The sequence below is a fragment of the Aythya ferina genome (assembly GCF_964211825.1).
Source record: "Aythya ferina genome assembly, chromosome: 3".
Lineage (NCBI taxonomy): Eukaryota > Metazoa > Chordata > Aves > Anseriformes > Anatidae > Aythya > Aythya ferina.
In genome coordinates this window covers 69,774,064-69,789,892 of record NC_140298.1, presented here as the reverse complement: position 1 = coordinate 69,789,892, position 15,829 = coordinate 69,774,064, and the positions used below count along the sequence as shown (strand labels likewise).

At 37.3% G+C, this 15,829-nt stretch overlaps 1 protein-coding gene across 1 annotated transcript in view; it reads left to right on the top strand.

Moving 5' to 3' along the window:
* PREP (prolyl endopeptidase) overlaps positions 1-15,829 on the top strand; it is a 101,813-nt gene that overhangs the window by 19,411 nt on the left and 66,573 nt on the right. The window contains exon 7 of the mRNA XM_084514212.1: positions 3,851-3,956. Within this exon, the coding sequence (XP_084370338.1) occupies positions 3,851-3,956 (106 nt within the window). The remainder of the gene's footprint in view (positions 1-3,850; positions 3,957-15,829) is intronic.

Below are 15,829 nucleotides of genomic sequence, written 5' to 3'. Positions count from 1 at the left end.
CTACATTTTGTAAAAGAAATAAAAATGTAAGTAGTTGGAAAACTTTTTACATGTATGCACTACTTAGGCTTTAAATAAAGAAACTTACATCCGTTAACTTATCCAGGCCACAGGTAAACTGCTTCCTCTCGATATTTTTCTAAGCAGTGCTTACTATAAATGGAAATGGAGAGAACAGGTAACACTGAAACAACGTTGCTAGTAAAGATAAAAAAAACATCCCCCTATAAAATAAAATGTAGAGGAGGTTTGATCTAGAGGGTGTGGTCGCTGAGAGTTTAAATAGAGCATTACTTGTGAGCAACTCTATCGTAGTGATACACCGTATAGACACAAAGAAGTAAAGGTAGTTAGAAAAATATGCCAGAAATAGCAGATCTAATCCATTCCATACTGTCATTTGACTGAACAGCAACAGCAAAACTGCAAGCTATACACCAGCAGCTGCTCTTTGAAATAATCCTTCCTTTAGCAGTGCTGAGTTAGGGCTTCTTGCTGTGTTATGCCAGTAAAGTCATTGTTAAGCTGAGCACTTTCTTCTAAGCATTGAGCAGGCTCACTAGCTCAGCTCCAGTTGGAAGGCTACAAGAACTACTTCTGGCCTACTTTGCCAGTGTCACCTTAAGATGTTTACTTGCTTTATAACCTCCTTACCTTTTATCAGGTGTTGCCTGAAATGGTAGAAAGTATATTACTGAAATATGGGGTTTTACAGTGAAAAGTATATTACAGAAATATGAACTGAATGTTGTGAATCTCTCCTCATAGAAATTCTTGAGATATGTTTCTCTTTCAGCTTGGATGTGGGAAAACAGAAGAACTTACTTCTGCTTCAGGCTGTCAGTTCTGACATTACAGCTGTTGCCCTTATGCTGAGCCATGAGTGCATGCTAAGGTTTGAGTGAAATGCTGGTATGGGATTTCAGTTCGTAAGTTTGTGGGCCAGGAGCAAGGATTGCAGTTGACCTCACGAAGATGTATTTGTGCAAGGATAACCAAACGATAGTTGGGAAATCCTGTTTCCTTCTGTCACTTTGAAAGCAAGACTCTTGTCTGTTTATGGTATAAAGAAGTCAGGGGCATTCAGGCCATGATTACACATTCATCAGTACTACCATCTGAGCTGCCTTCAAAGCAATCTCTGCCCCTATTACTCATGTTTCCAGTTGCTCGGTGTGCTGTTAGCTCAGCCATTTGAGCAGCTGCACAGTGAACTGACTGAGATACTACTTGGGCAGAGGGGCTTTCCCTTTTATTCTTTTTTTCCTTTTTTTTCTTCTGGATTTTCCTTTTTTCCTTCCCCCTCAGTTTTTCTTTCCTTGCAAGGGGCAGTGAGGACTGGTTTTGTACATGATAATTTTACAGCTGGATCAGTTCCCCAGTCTGGTTTGCTACCCAAATGGTAAATGCCTGCAATGGTATGACTAGGGGAATGAACTTGTATGGATACAAGCAACAATAGCAGAAAGAGGAGCTAGAGGTGGAGACTGCATAAGCTGGTACTGCTGCCCAGATTTGCTCATCAAGCTGTAACTTTGGAATGCCAGTGTCTAAATTTGTGCTGTAATACTGAACACTTGAGCATGCTGCAGTCAACAGTGCCTTGTCCTGTTTCTGTCACATTCCTTTGGATTACAGAGCTCACTGATGTAAGAACAGCCTCAGTGATAGGGACAGACCTAATTGGCATCCCACCAGCAATATGCTTTGGGAATTCCTGCTTCAAATTAAACATAAACTGCTATCAACTCTTCACTTGTCCAGCTGGGAATGTGGAAGGAAAAACTCATTAGATGTGCTCAAATTTGCCGTCGTCAGAGGTTCTGAATTGCCCTCACTACAACAACATCTGAAACTTGCAAATAAGTTTTCTTTCTTGGGTAAAGTGAGCAGTCCTCTGTTAACTGTTAACTCATAGCATCAGAGAACAGATTTGTGTGGGTTCTGGCTGTGACTGAAAGACTTTTGTTCATCATACTGTTGAGCTAAACTGAAATTTATATTTGTGTATGACACTTGCTATTTCTTAGCATGTTTTATGACTTAGTGAGGAAAATAAAGAAAAATGGTGCTTTTGCAAGCATGAACAGTTGTTTAAGCAGCATATTAAGCAGTGACTAGTTTAATTAAAACTGTTTAATTTTTGTGTAAAAACACTAAAGATGCTTCTCTCAAAAGAGGTCACCTGATCTTGGTTTTCATTTCTGGATATAATCCATCTTGGAAGGAGGAGGCAAATCGTCTGAATTTTTCAGACTGCCTCTTGAACCTGTCATAGCTGTTTTTCTTGTCCCAGGAGGAATCCTAGGTGTTCAGTTCTGTTCATCTTGTAAACTTTCAGATGTATGGACATCATTAGTGGTGTAATTCATTGTTGATAAGAATGCTTGTCAAAAAGATAACTTGGAAACACTCATTTGTTGGGTTTTGTTGTTTTGTTTTGTTTTTTTAGTCAGCTTCCTTATTCTGAGATTTGATGCTGTATTTTAAGTTCCTCTGTGTCCTTCAAAACCATGGATGTGTTTGAAGAGCACATAAAATAAAATAAAAAATAAAAAAATAAAGTGCACAGCTAAAGTTAGGAATATTAACCCAAGGAAGTCTAAGAGGTTATTGCAATCTATGAGTAAAAAAATTTTTGAAGATGCTTAGGGCCAAATGGAAAGCTTCCAGAATTTGGACTCATACTTTGTGACTAAAGATTTGATTTTTCCATTGCACACTGTTATGTAAGAACATGGACAGGAACCAGCATCCTACATCAGCTGTTAATAACACATCTAAACCTGGTAATTTTGGAACACGCCCAGAACAGCTCCACGAGGAGAGGGAAACGTTAAATTGATGACTTCCTGTTACTTCCTGCCTTCCATTCATGAACTTGCACTTTCAAAAGCTTTGCAAGGAAGCAGGGTATGTTTGCAAAGCTTCAGTAGGAAGAAGGCTTCGCTGATGAGTTTATGTACCAGCAGATTCCATTCTGGAAATTTTATCCAGTGTATGTGTTTCTCAAAAGACAAAAACCAGAAGCTTCATCTGAAAACTCATGATGTGTTTGTAGTTTATGATATTAACTTAACAGCAGCATGTAAACTTAATGAAAATGACAAAAATGAAAATTCCGTAAGCGTCGTTTAATTTGCCACGGGAAGTGCATATATGCTTAAAACTAGCATCTTGGATGACTTCTAGGACATTGTGTACTGCTTTGTGACATAAACCATACCTAATTAATTGTCACTTGAAAAATTGAGGGTGAAATTGAATTGTGAAATTGTTGTGAATCACATTGCTGTGAATAAAGTGACTGTCATTCAGACAGTCACTGGGAGACAAAGCTGCTGGCCTCCTTGCACCTCCAAAGCAGCGAGGGACTTCTAGCAGGTACATTGGAAACTCATTGTAATGAGGCAAACCAAAAAATCCAAAGCTATCCTCTACCACCTGTTTAAATCCTTGTGTTGTGCATGGCACTATGAATAACAGTATTACGTAGGGAAGTGTGCAGCTTTTTCTAGTAAAAATAAGTTGGTGTAGCAAGGATGTTTGTTTCACACACAGACTCCTTTTGTTCAAATACTTTTAATATTTTTTTTAGTTAAATCTGAGAATAAACAGATAAAGCTGTTTGGTTTTGATCTCCTGAAATGTCAGCAGATTATACTGATGTTATTTGTTGATACAAGTGGTGAATGAGGGTTCTTGGTGAGTTCTCATGTTCCATATACATCTCTTAATTCAACTAAATGTAGCATCAACTCATTTTTTGGTAGGGTTTTAGGGACTAATTTTTCAAATTAGATCTTTTTTTCCAGAGGATGAATTGGCTTTGATTTTCTGTAATTTCTAGGTATCAGATGATGGTCGATATGTCCTGCTGTCCATTCGGGAAGGGTGTGATCCAGTGAACAGACTGTGGTACTGCGACCTACAGAAAGAATCTCAGGGTATATCAGGTACGTATTTTCTTGCTTTGCAGCTTTTTCTGTATTTTAAGACAGTTTTAAATATTTATGTTTGAACATATATATTGAAATAGGTATTGCTTAATCTCTTTTTTCTAAGAGTATGAGAAGATAAGTTTTAGAACTTGCTTTTCTTTGTTATGTAACAGTAGATGGATAAATCCATTCTTAGTTTTGTAGTATGTTAAAAGGTCACAAGGGAAAATTGAAACAATATAGGCAGTCTTAGACTTTTTTTAGATTTTTCTACACCAGTAGTATTTTGTTCAATTTTTTTCATGGTTCAAAAATGCTTGTTTCTCTTAAAGAACTGCTCAGCCCTATGAAAACAAAACAAAAACATAAACCCCACAAAAAAAAGATTTCTATGCTTTTTTTTTTTGTTTGCATAGTACCAGGACATGAACAAAATACTATAATGTTTTATTACTAAAAACTTTGCTTTGTAGCACTGGTATTCTTACAGTAAAAACATCTACTAAGGATTCAAACACATTTATGAACTGTCGTTTACTTGCTTGGATAGTTGAGTACCATTTGGCTTGTGTCGATTTGTTGTATTAGTTTCAGTACTATGGGTAAAAAGTAAGGTGCTGTGGTTGATGGTTGGCATTTTTCTGACGATTGGTGTTTTTTGTACTGTCAGATTATTGCATTGTTGAAATCTCTTCCTTAATATATGCTTTACACAGAAGAAAACAACTTAGTTCTTTTTGATTCTTTGCTGCTTCTATTTTCAAAAACTTCAGGGACAATAAATAATGCAGTACCTCCTTGTTAAATATTGGATCTTAAGAAACTTGTTCTCTTAGCCATAAACAGAATATTCAAGGCGTATGAGAGTGATTAGAACTGATAGCAGCTCTGCAGTAGGGGGTGTATTTTTTTTCTCCCTGTCAGTGCCTTTATTATACTGCAGGGTTGCATGGTTGTCTCTCAATTAGATCAATAGTTGATCAATAAGACTTAATACAATGGTTTGAATTTTGGTGAGTTAAGTGTTAGTGAAGATAATATACTTTTAAATTCTTTTCCAGGGAGATTGTTTTTTTTATTTGTAGGCATGTAACTCTGCCCTTTTAAAATATTTCTTAATTACTTCTAAATTTGTCTCAGGCAACTTAAGTAGTTGTTTAATGTCCACTTGAATGTAGAAAATGTAGCACACCTAATGTAACTTATCACAGATGCTTCCCATGGAACATCATTACATGTTACATTTCCATGGAACATCATAACTGAGTAGGTAAAACTGTTTAGTATAGCGAAGGGGTTTTGTAAATGATAAATTGTATTGTCATTCAAGATGACATTTTCCAGCTAGAGATAGAATGCATAAAAAGTGTAGCTCTCCTCCTCTATTCACCCTCTCATTTATAGATACACCGGATAACCTTGAAGACAAAACTAGGGGAATCAAGTCTTACTTAAAAAATATCTGTACTTTAAAAAATATTACATTATCCTTCTATTTTTAAGAATAGAATTTATTTATAATGAGAAGAATTCATACTTTTGGTTACATCTAAGATACTACTTACGATTTTCCTTTCTCATTGACAGTTTAATCTGTGCGATGCGGAAAGAAAACCAGGACAGTTAGTGTATTTCCAGTGCCCTAGGTGGTACTTGAAATTGAGGAAAAAAATACAGTTTCTCAGACATTTCTCTTCCTTCCTTGCTCTTTTAATCCAGGTTGTCCAAGGATGCTGTCATTCTCTTTTTTCTTTATGCTTTACGTTTTTCAAGTATTATACTTCTTTAGACTTATTCAGAGGGTGTTGAACATCAGAGGCAGTGAAGTCTTTTTAGAAGGTAACAAGTTAGTTGTGGGGGTTTTTTTGGTAAGGAAATAAAAGCAGCTGCTAGTCAGAAGGTAATGGATCAGATTCGAATTCCTATGAAGCCTGTAACAAAACCCTAGTTATAGAACGACAGATTTCAACAGATTGTTTTTAAAGCTACTCTGTAGCCAATATTGGTTATAAATACCATTTCAATTATATAATCACAAATTTCTTTTTAAAATGCTTTTTCCCAAGGTCAACGTACCACTGCATAATTTGAAATGCTCGTGTGTAAAGTGATGAGTTAAAGAATTTTCTGTCACTTAGAATTGCACAAAAATATACAGAGCTGATTCTGATCTGTGATTTATTACCTGAAAAACCTATTTTCAAATGTCAAGTTAACTAACTTAGGCACACCTTTCTTGCTTTTGATTGCTAGCAGTGCAATCTTTTCTTTTGACAGGAGGTAATCAAATTTCTTAGTTGTTTAAAGAGTTTTCTTTAAAAAGGTGTTTTCAGAGTCAAGAAATATGACCACTGAAGATTGAATTTCTTTTCCTTCTGACGTACTGAGGGCCTCGTGGAGTTAATTGTAGTTCTGTTACTATTTCTCTGAGATGATGGTTGCAATGAAAAAGGTCACTTGTTTGGCCCACTTGCTCACAAATGGTTGTGAAGAAGTCACGAAGTTCAGTGTTGCGACCTCAGTACTGAATGTCAAAAATGTCAGGTTGTTGGAAAATTGCCAAGGTGTCTGTGAAATTAGATTAATTGTGGTTCAAGACCAGTAGTTTATTCCCAAGACATGGAAACTTATCTTTTTACTGGGAGATAAAATCCATACTTTGTTTCAAGAAAAATGTGATAGTTTTGTTTTCTAAATAATGCAATTGTTTATTTGTAGGAACATATTTGGTGATTCGAAAGGAAAGATGATGAGTTCTGAAACCCCAACATAAATACTGTTATTAACACTTTCTGCTTCTGGAAAGTTAGAAAGAATGTCTTGGATGATGGGAGCTAAGAAAGTGTCTTTCTTGTTAAGAATTAAAATAGCCAAAATCTAGAGGGAGAAGAGAAAGCTCCCATATCTGTAGGGTAGATTCATAGAGAGAGGGTTGAAAATGGCAGGTTGTATTAAAAGAGTGTGTGTGCATGCATGTTCCTTTTACAGCCTTCTCTTCTTTTATACCTGTGGCAGTCTGTATTAGAATATTCTGTGTAATGTCTTTTTCAGTAGGAAGGATGTGAGGACAAGATAACGTACAACCTAAAAGTTGCATCAGACCTAGGTTTGGTGTGTTCTTATTGAAAAATTGGTAGTTTATTATCTAATATGCATCAGATCTTTTAATTACTGAATGTTTTTCTGGTGATAGTAGTAACACCTGTTAGTCTCCTTTGCTGATGTTATTGAAACCACAAATGGTTAACTTCTTGCCTGCTTATGTTTATATGGTGGGGCATGTTTCACAGCTTTTCAGTTGTCATATTTAGTGTCACATTTTAGCATTCATCTGTTACTCTACCAGTGGCTATCTTGATTTCTAGACAGTTAATGTCTAAGGGTAACAGGAGTAGTATTGTTTTTGTTGTTTTAACTTGGGTTGTCTTACACCTCAGTCATCAAGATTAAAACTTGCTTCAGTGGTACTGAACAAATACTCCAGAGATTTCACAGCATCAGGATCTGCTGTAGCCTTGAATGAGTCAGTAGAAGTATGATAAATTGAAAAAGGTAATTTCTTGAAAACAATCCAGTCTTACCCCCAAAAGAACCAAGTTGCTAGATTTGGTGGAGGCTGCACAAAGAAATTTCTCTTAGCAATAACACGTCATCAACACCATTCCCTGAATGAAATTAGATTTTTTTTTCCTTCTCTTGAGCCTGGATGGTTATTAGTTGTGTAGTATGTATAGTGATAGAACTTATTAGTATTCTTTATTTCATACTTTATCCAGTAGTGTCATTCATTAACACAGTGAAAAAAACAGTAATTAATGTCTTCCAAAGGTATATTCAAATGATCTACTTTTCCAGACTATAGTCTTCTGAAAGCTTGTATTTATAATTTAACTTTCTCCAGTGACAAAGTCTTTTCACTTTTGTTTTATAGGGGATGAAAATAAAGGCTGAAAAACCTCACCTTAGGGAGAAGTGAGAGAACATAAAATATATTTGGCCTCTTCAAAAAAATCATGCTGCATTTTCATAGTGCACCTCTTAATCAGTAGCAGTCTCCAAAACTGACAAAAATCCAGTTTCCAAGGCAGCTGGGCTCTAATTATCCTAATAACACTTCTAAATGCAATTAACTGATTATCTAGATAAAATTTTACAATGAAGCAGTATAATTAATTATTACTGTCCTCACAGGTTCAAGAATGAACTGAAGGCAGCTAAAAGGCAGTTCCCATCTATCAGTGTATAATCAGTACCTTTTTTTATTGTATTTCCTGAAAAGGAGAAGACAAGTATGAGATATTTTAGCACCCCTTCATGATGGTCCCTGTCAACATACCCTCTACTGCCCTTTTTGCTGAAACAGAGACCTTGAGCAGAATTTACAACCAATAGGGGAAGCAGTGATGCATCCATAGGTTTTGTGTTCTTCTCAGTACTACCCTCATGTTGGAAGTCCTGAGCCCTTCAGGTCTTCTGGCTGATTGAAGCATGTGTTGAGGCTTCCCACTGCTCCATCTTTGGGATGGGATGGGGTGGGTGTGTAACTTGAGTTATGCTTATGCTCCTACACTAAACTAACTTGTGCCATTACACTGAAGCCAAGAGGCACAGGCCAGCCTTCCCCATGTGCCAGAGCTCCCTTCACTCCCAGGCATTGTGACTGTGTCCAAGTTGTCTACAGAGAATGTTCTTGGCAAACACTGTCCCCCATACTGTGACCACATATTGTCTGCTAATTGGCACAGACCAAAAATGTGACAAGGGGTCATGCTAACAGTTAAACAGCACAGAAGTCATGGAGCAGTGCCTCAAGCCCATGCCCCAGCTCTCTCGCATACTCATGTGTATACCTGGTTGATTTGACACAGCAGCCTGTTTTGTGTTGATTTCTTCTGCAGCTGGAGTTGTGAATTACCTGGCATTGAGCATAGACTTTTATCTAGGTGGCATGTTTCCAGCTGAGCTATTCCAGAGCTGAGGAGATGGCAGCATCGGATGATAGAAGCAAGGAAAGGAAGCAATACAGTTGCAGTCTGCCTGCATGAAAGTTACATGCCTTTAAGGAGCAATTGTCACAAAACAGGGATGGTAAATGATGGTAATGACTGTAATAGATCACTTCTACAAGAAAGCTGACTTACAGAAACCTCTGTTTCCTTAAGAGATGATCTCCATCTTCTTCTTTCTCTATACGCATGTCTGTTATACTTGTCCAAGCGCTAATTTGTCGCATACAGAATTGTTTAGGCTGATTCTGATTCTGCCTGCTCTAATAGGGTCAGCTAGAACAGGTTAAAGTTCCCCATAAGAAAAAGTAAAGATAAGGCTTCTCCCAGTTATCTGAAGACCACCTCTTCTTATTCTTCCTGATCAGGAAGGTCTGCAGTAGATACCCACTACTGTCGCCCCCATGTTGGTTTGTCTGCTCATCTTGACCCATAGCTTTTGACAGGCTCCTGATACATCCCAAACCCACCACAACTCCATGATCCCAGTGAGCTTCATAGCCCTGTAACGGCACAGAGACTTCTGATTCCTCATGTTCGTTCCCCATGTTGTGTGTGTTAATGAGAAGGCATTTCAGAGAGGCACCCAACCAAGCTGATTCCCCGAGCAGGTTTGAGAACCTCCCAATGAGGCTGTTCAGCAGGCACTTTCTTCTTCATGTGCTTACACTTGGAGTGATTCCACTTCAGTCCTGCTGTGTTGATTGCTGTGTCCCTTCCTTTCCTGTCACCGAGGCCCTTGGCTTGCCTACCCAACCACAACTTCTCTACTTTCCCGTCATTTTTAGTTTAAAGTTCTCCTTATTAGGTTGGCCAGCCAGTTGCAAGGATACTTTTTGCCCTGCTTAGTCAGGTGGATAACAGTATAGTAGCACAGAGTGAGATATAATAGCTGCTGTATCCTTAGTTTTTCTAATGGATTTGTATGGATGGATGTTTTCTATTCCTTAACTTGTTTTTTTTTTGTTTTTTTTTTTTTATGGAAATAAGAGGTACTTAATCCCACTTTACATTGTGAACCATTTGCTCCTACGTTCAATCTACATGTAATGCTTATAGGTCCAAATAGGCTGCAGCCTTCACGATACTGCATGGAAGGTCAAGTATCCAGGGAGAAGCAAGAGCCTGTTACATGAGAGGCTGCAACATGAACTAGATCTTGTTATACCATGAAGATTCACTCAGATGAGTACCATTACGGGTGCCTGAAGTATGGAGAAAGCTTCAGAAGATATATTTTTTTTGCCTTAGTTGACTTGAGACACTTTAAGTTCAGGTTTTATCCCCTATGGATTACCTGAGACACGAAAATCAATGAAGTTTGTCCTTCAGTTGTGACATTAATAGCAGTGCTCTTCTCTGTGAATTCTCTGATGAATAGTAAGATGGCATCTTGCTTATGCTGAATCTTAATACAAATTGAGTTAAAATGTCAGCAAATGACTTCCTACAAGTCTGTACACCAAGTTTCAGAATATGTGACTTAGATTAAAAATTTCTTTCACTATCGCGAAATAATGAGAGGAAAGGAATGAAAAGATGTTGGAAAATTGCAGTGGCTCCTGTCCTTGAGGGGATGATTGATCTCATGACTAAAATACTGCATGGGCTTGATGCACTTCTTGTATAGATTTGTTTTCTACAGAACTTGCATACTTACCTGGAGGATGCCACTTGGTATTTTAATACAAGTCCTCAAGTAGAAAGTAGATACAGAATGACACCCCTTCCAGTCTATTTGTTTACTTGAATTATTGTCATCTTCATCAGGGCTACCTCATCACTACTATCATTGTGGCCTGAGATGGTACAGTTGCAGAACTGGAAGAAGCAGTAAGAAGCAGCTGTGTTTCTAGGGAACTCCTTAAGTTGTTTTCTGACTGTTCCTAGAGATGACAACTAAGTCAGAAATCAATTCATAGTGTTTTATAACTGTATTCTCAGAGTCAAAATAAAGTTTAACTGTTATAACTGGTAAAATGTACCAGAATACCGTTGTGAAGGAAGGTTAGACAATGTGGTATGTTATTTTAAGGACATATATGGTGAACAGATATGAGGTAGTGGTTGGTTTTAAATTTGTGTGTCCTTTTTCTTGAACTGGCTAATAACTGAGATGTAGGTTGTGTATGTAATAACGGGCCTAAGTTGTTCTAAGTCTCTTCTGATTTCAAGTGTTCATTAAGCTAATCCTACAGCTAGTTGCATTATTCACTGCAGTGAGATCCCATTTGGCTAGGATGGGTAATGAACTTTGTTACATTATGCTGTACTGCAAAAATGCAGTTACTGCTGAGTTCTGCATAAGAGGTAATGGGAGGGTCACTTCTAGACCCTAGAAGTCTTCAAGGAGGGAATGGTGGACTAAGTTGACCTGTGTAGGCCATTTGCTGAGGCTCCTGCATTCCTGCCTTTTCCCTGTAGCTATTAGGGAGAAAGAGTCCCTGTGAAATCCAAGTCATCAGGATAATTACAGGTAGCCTCTGGATGAACCTAGGCTTCTGTGCTGAATGCAAAGGGCACCCATGGCAGTGAGGCTGTTATCTTCCATGCTCATAAAATTAAAGGGAGGGAAAGAAATGGGCCAGACCACAAAACTAAAGGCCACTCTCAGAAATTAAAAGGCAAAAATTCCTCCTGTGGTATTTGAAAAAAGTACACAGCAGAAGTGAGGGAGAAAATGAGGCAATTAAGATGCAGCTGTTCACAAAGATCTCCGAGAACTAGTTGCAGGACTATTTAAATGAGCATTAGTTATTTCAGAAATTGTACAGACAGGCAAAGAGGGAACGAGGGATATTGAAAAATGAAAGAAAATGTCAGGATATTACAGGTATTAACTCTATCCCAGCCAAAATCAGGACAGTCCCAGATGTACCAGATAACACATATGATATAAGTGCCTCCTACATGTTGTAAGGACAAAGTGCTTTGACAGTGTAACTCCAATTTAGAGACCTTAAAGAAGAGATGAAATAGCATCAAATTAGAAATAGGAGGGGCTTTGGTTACTTCAATCAAAATACCTTTACATCCTGTAGAAGCTTGCTGTGGAAAGACGTGTACCAATAGTCTGACTTTGCAACTGGAAGCTAAGATAACACTTTTTTTTTTTTTTTTTTTTAAACACCATGCTAAGGTGAAATCAATTAAACTAGGTATTGGATTGTGGAAGGCAATTGACTAAAGAAAGCTTCTGTCATATATGCCAGAGATAGTACTCTGGTTCTCTAATGAGGAAAGAACTGCTGATAATTTAAAAGAAAGGATCTAATACATGGATTGTACCTCAAAACTGAATGATTGTGACTAGGTTTCTGGTAGTATAAATGGTTCTGTAGGAATTCCTTGCTTCGGTTATCTTTTTTTCTTCTCCTTCCTTGTTCTGTTAGAGGCCCTTGACATCCCTGTTCCCTACAGTGTTTGGGCATGTACTTTAATGTCTTATAGGGCCAGAATTCTCATAAGTTATAGGAGTGTCCTTCATCCTGTTTAATTCCTTTCAGATGCATCAGAATTTAAATATTGTTTTGAGCAGCAGGTCAAAATAGGAAGTACATGACTTGTTAGTTTTAGGTCAGAGGTTGGACTAGGTGATCTTGGAGGTCTCTTCCAACCTAGATGATTCTGTGATTCTGTGAGTATACCTAATGACTAAAGCTACACTTCCATTATAGAAGCTCATGTGCTGATTGTGCTGATCATGTCTCTCCACAGCAGCGTAATGGCTGTAGCAGCAAGGCGGAAAGATAAACGGAGGCAGATCTTACTACTCGTGTCTAGACAGGGCAAAACAAATGTAGGGCTTCTCTTAACTACAGAGGGATCATGTTAATAAACTAAGGCCATTTATTCATCCCAGATATTTTGTAGGCATGTCACATGTTGCTATGCTGTAAGAGAAGGGCTGTCAACGTTGTGGTGTTTAGTATGATGCTCTTCTATTTAGTGAAAGACATTTGTGTTGCCATGAACAGGTTTGTGGCTTGGATCCCTGTGATATTGCACTGTGCAACTTAAAGTTTAAAGCAATTGCTATTTCTTTTTCTGATTTTAAAAAGGCCTTCAGAAAAGAGGGGGGGGATCATGCAGTATGACAGCACTACTTGGAGATTGGTAGGTGGCAGACTTCATACACGTGTATGAAACTTGGTCATCTCTGTCATGTTTAGATAGTGTCTTCCACTAGTAATCTGTCTCTGTTGGTTTTAGCTGTCCTAGTCTTAACTCAGTGCACAGATACAGGAGTTACACTCTTCGAATATTTCAAGTCTGGTATCAACTACTTTCACATAGTTCAGAACTTTAAAATATAAGTTTAAAGTTTAGAAAGCTATGTTGCAGCAGTAAATACACTATTTATGAAGGGATCCTAAAATTACTGTTGGATAGTTAAGGTGTTTCATTCTTGGTATTTGTGTTTCTGACTTAACATGTTAGAAATGTGCTATTAAGAAAAAACGCATGAGCTATCTATTAAGAAAGCTCAGAGTAAAGTTTTATTTTTAGTCTGAAAGACAAAAAGAAAAAATAATAAATCATTGTCCTTTCAACAATACAGTATCCAGTTGAATTATGTGGCTTACATTTGCAGGAGAGATTGAAGAAGTGGGTAAAAAAATATATCTTGGGAAGAGAAAAAGAAATAGAAATGCAAAATGATGAAACAGTTTGTTTCATATGTGGAAATGAGAAACACTTTCCAGAAATCTGCCTGAGAGAACTCAAGATGATTGTGAATTCAAGAATGAGTCAGCTACTGTGGGAATTACTTAACTGTGCAACACAATATAACCCATAGCAGGCTTACAGGAGTTCAGGTATTTCTTTCCCCAGTAGATGGAAGGAATGTGTAGTCCTTCCCTTTTTACCTTTGTTTACATATAGCGTGTTTTTATAACAAGAAAAGGATTTCATTTTTAACTGCAAATTGAATTAATTTGTTTTGAAAAGATGAATACCACACGATAAGCATATCCAATTGAAAAGTAAAGCTCTAAAACCTTTTTTGCTTCCTTAAATTACAAACTCTTTTATGGTCAATTACATGCTCATCCTGTTTTTCATTGGGTATCTAGACAATACAAATAAGTGAATCATCAGCTTTTCCATATTAGAGACTGAAATGGAAGATCACGATCGTCCCGCGAGAATCAGCAGGAATGGAACAATTGAATAAAAAGGTCACCCCTTTTTTGTTAACAATCTATTAGTAGTAGGAACAATGGCTTACTTTCCAAAGCAGAAGAACAGTATTCTAGCTGTTCTTTTGTCTCTTATTCCTGACAGTGATTTTGTTTTATTATTTTTCAGCTCCTTTAAGCTTTTCTTTACTCCACTCATCTCTTTTCCTAAGGGAATCTGGTGGGCAGTGACACAGTTTAAGTGCTTTGTTGTCTCAAGTTGCCTGACATAGCTCACTCATCTTTAGCTGTCTTTAGTTAGAATAATTTCCATCTTTTTCCTATAGAATGCGATGCTTTCACTTACAAGAGTGGGCATCATCTTAGGTAATCTTGCTCATGAAGAAGAATTACAAATATGGAACATAAAGTATAATTCCACGTTTTGTCCTGTATTGAATGGATATGTTCTTTACTACCCCTCTTCCTTATTATGAAATAAGTTTTTAATGGTTAATAGAGGTTCAAAATGGCTGGTGTGACCGTGTAGTGTAAGCATCTTACTAACTTCTGTGTTAGTTTTGGTTTAGAAGTTAGAATATACCTTTTCAGTGTGCAGTCCTGGTTTTAAAACAGAACTCTGTACAGGTGTTCTTGCCAGATAAGTATTTTGCTAGGAGCAAAATTACCTATCATTTGTACCTTGAAGGAGCTGACTTTGTTTGATAGCAGTGTAATCCTGTAAAATGGAATCCATCTGTTTTTCTTTCAGTGGGCATAGCATTGTTTGTGTTTATGCTGTTTCTTCAGGCCAGAAGAATTCTCTGTTAAATGCATTCCAACATACAGCATGGTGGAGATAAACAGTCATATTATGTAAGAACCAAATACGCTTGCAGTTAGTTACCAAATTTCAGAACAGGACTTTTGATTTGTGAACTTTGTCCTGTCTCTTTGCTAGTCTTAAATAGTTCTCAAATACCATTAACACGGATGCATGTTATATCCTTCCTGTAAAAAAAAAAAAATATATATATATAAAATACATGTATCTTTTAAGTCTAGAGAGGGGATCTTGCTCAAACTACTGAGCAATGAATTCTTTTGCATCATACTTTTTCTGTAGAACAGTCTCGTTTTTTTAATCTCAGGTAAATTATCCATCATGGCTTGGCAGGACTAATGTTTATGTAGCAGGATAGCTACCTTCTTGGGAATACCAAGCGAGATTCACTTGACATATGGTAAAACAAGCTAGTCTTTACAACATCCAAAGCTAGTTCATGAATTGCTTGTAGATAAGAATTAAACAACGTATGTCTTAAGTGTTTCTTTGATCACTGTGCGGGGGCACTGATGGAAATGGGGCTAATGCAATGCTGGAATTACTTTTTTCGGGGAACTTATCAGAAGATCTATCTAAAATTCAAGTGAGCATGGTCTGAGTTTGCTGGTGGATTACAGAAGAGGTTTTGGAAAAGAAATTGACAAAAGAGCAATCCACTTACCAGAACAGATAGATAAATCTACAGGAACTCACCCATGAGTTCTAGAAGAACTCGAGGTAAAATATCCCAACTATTGAGGTAGTGTGCAGGGTAGCAAGTGAAAGGTAGGAAAGGAATGCAAAATCTGTAAAGGACTTCTAGGAAGTCTGATGTCTGTACAAGATAAACTAGTAGGAAGTATAGGAATAGAATTAGGAGGCACCCGAATAAGAATAAGTCTACCTGGGTTCTGTGAAGGAAAATCTTATCAC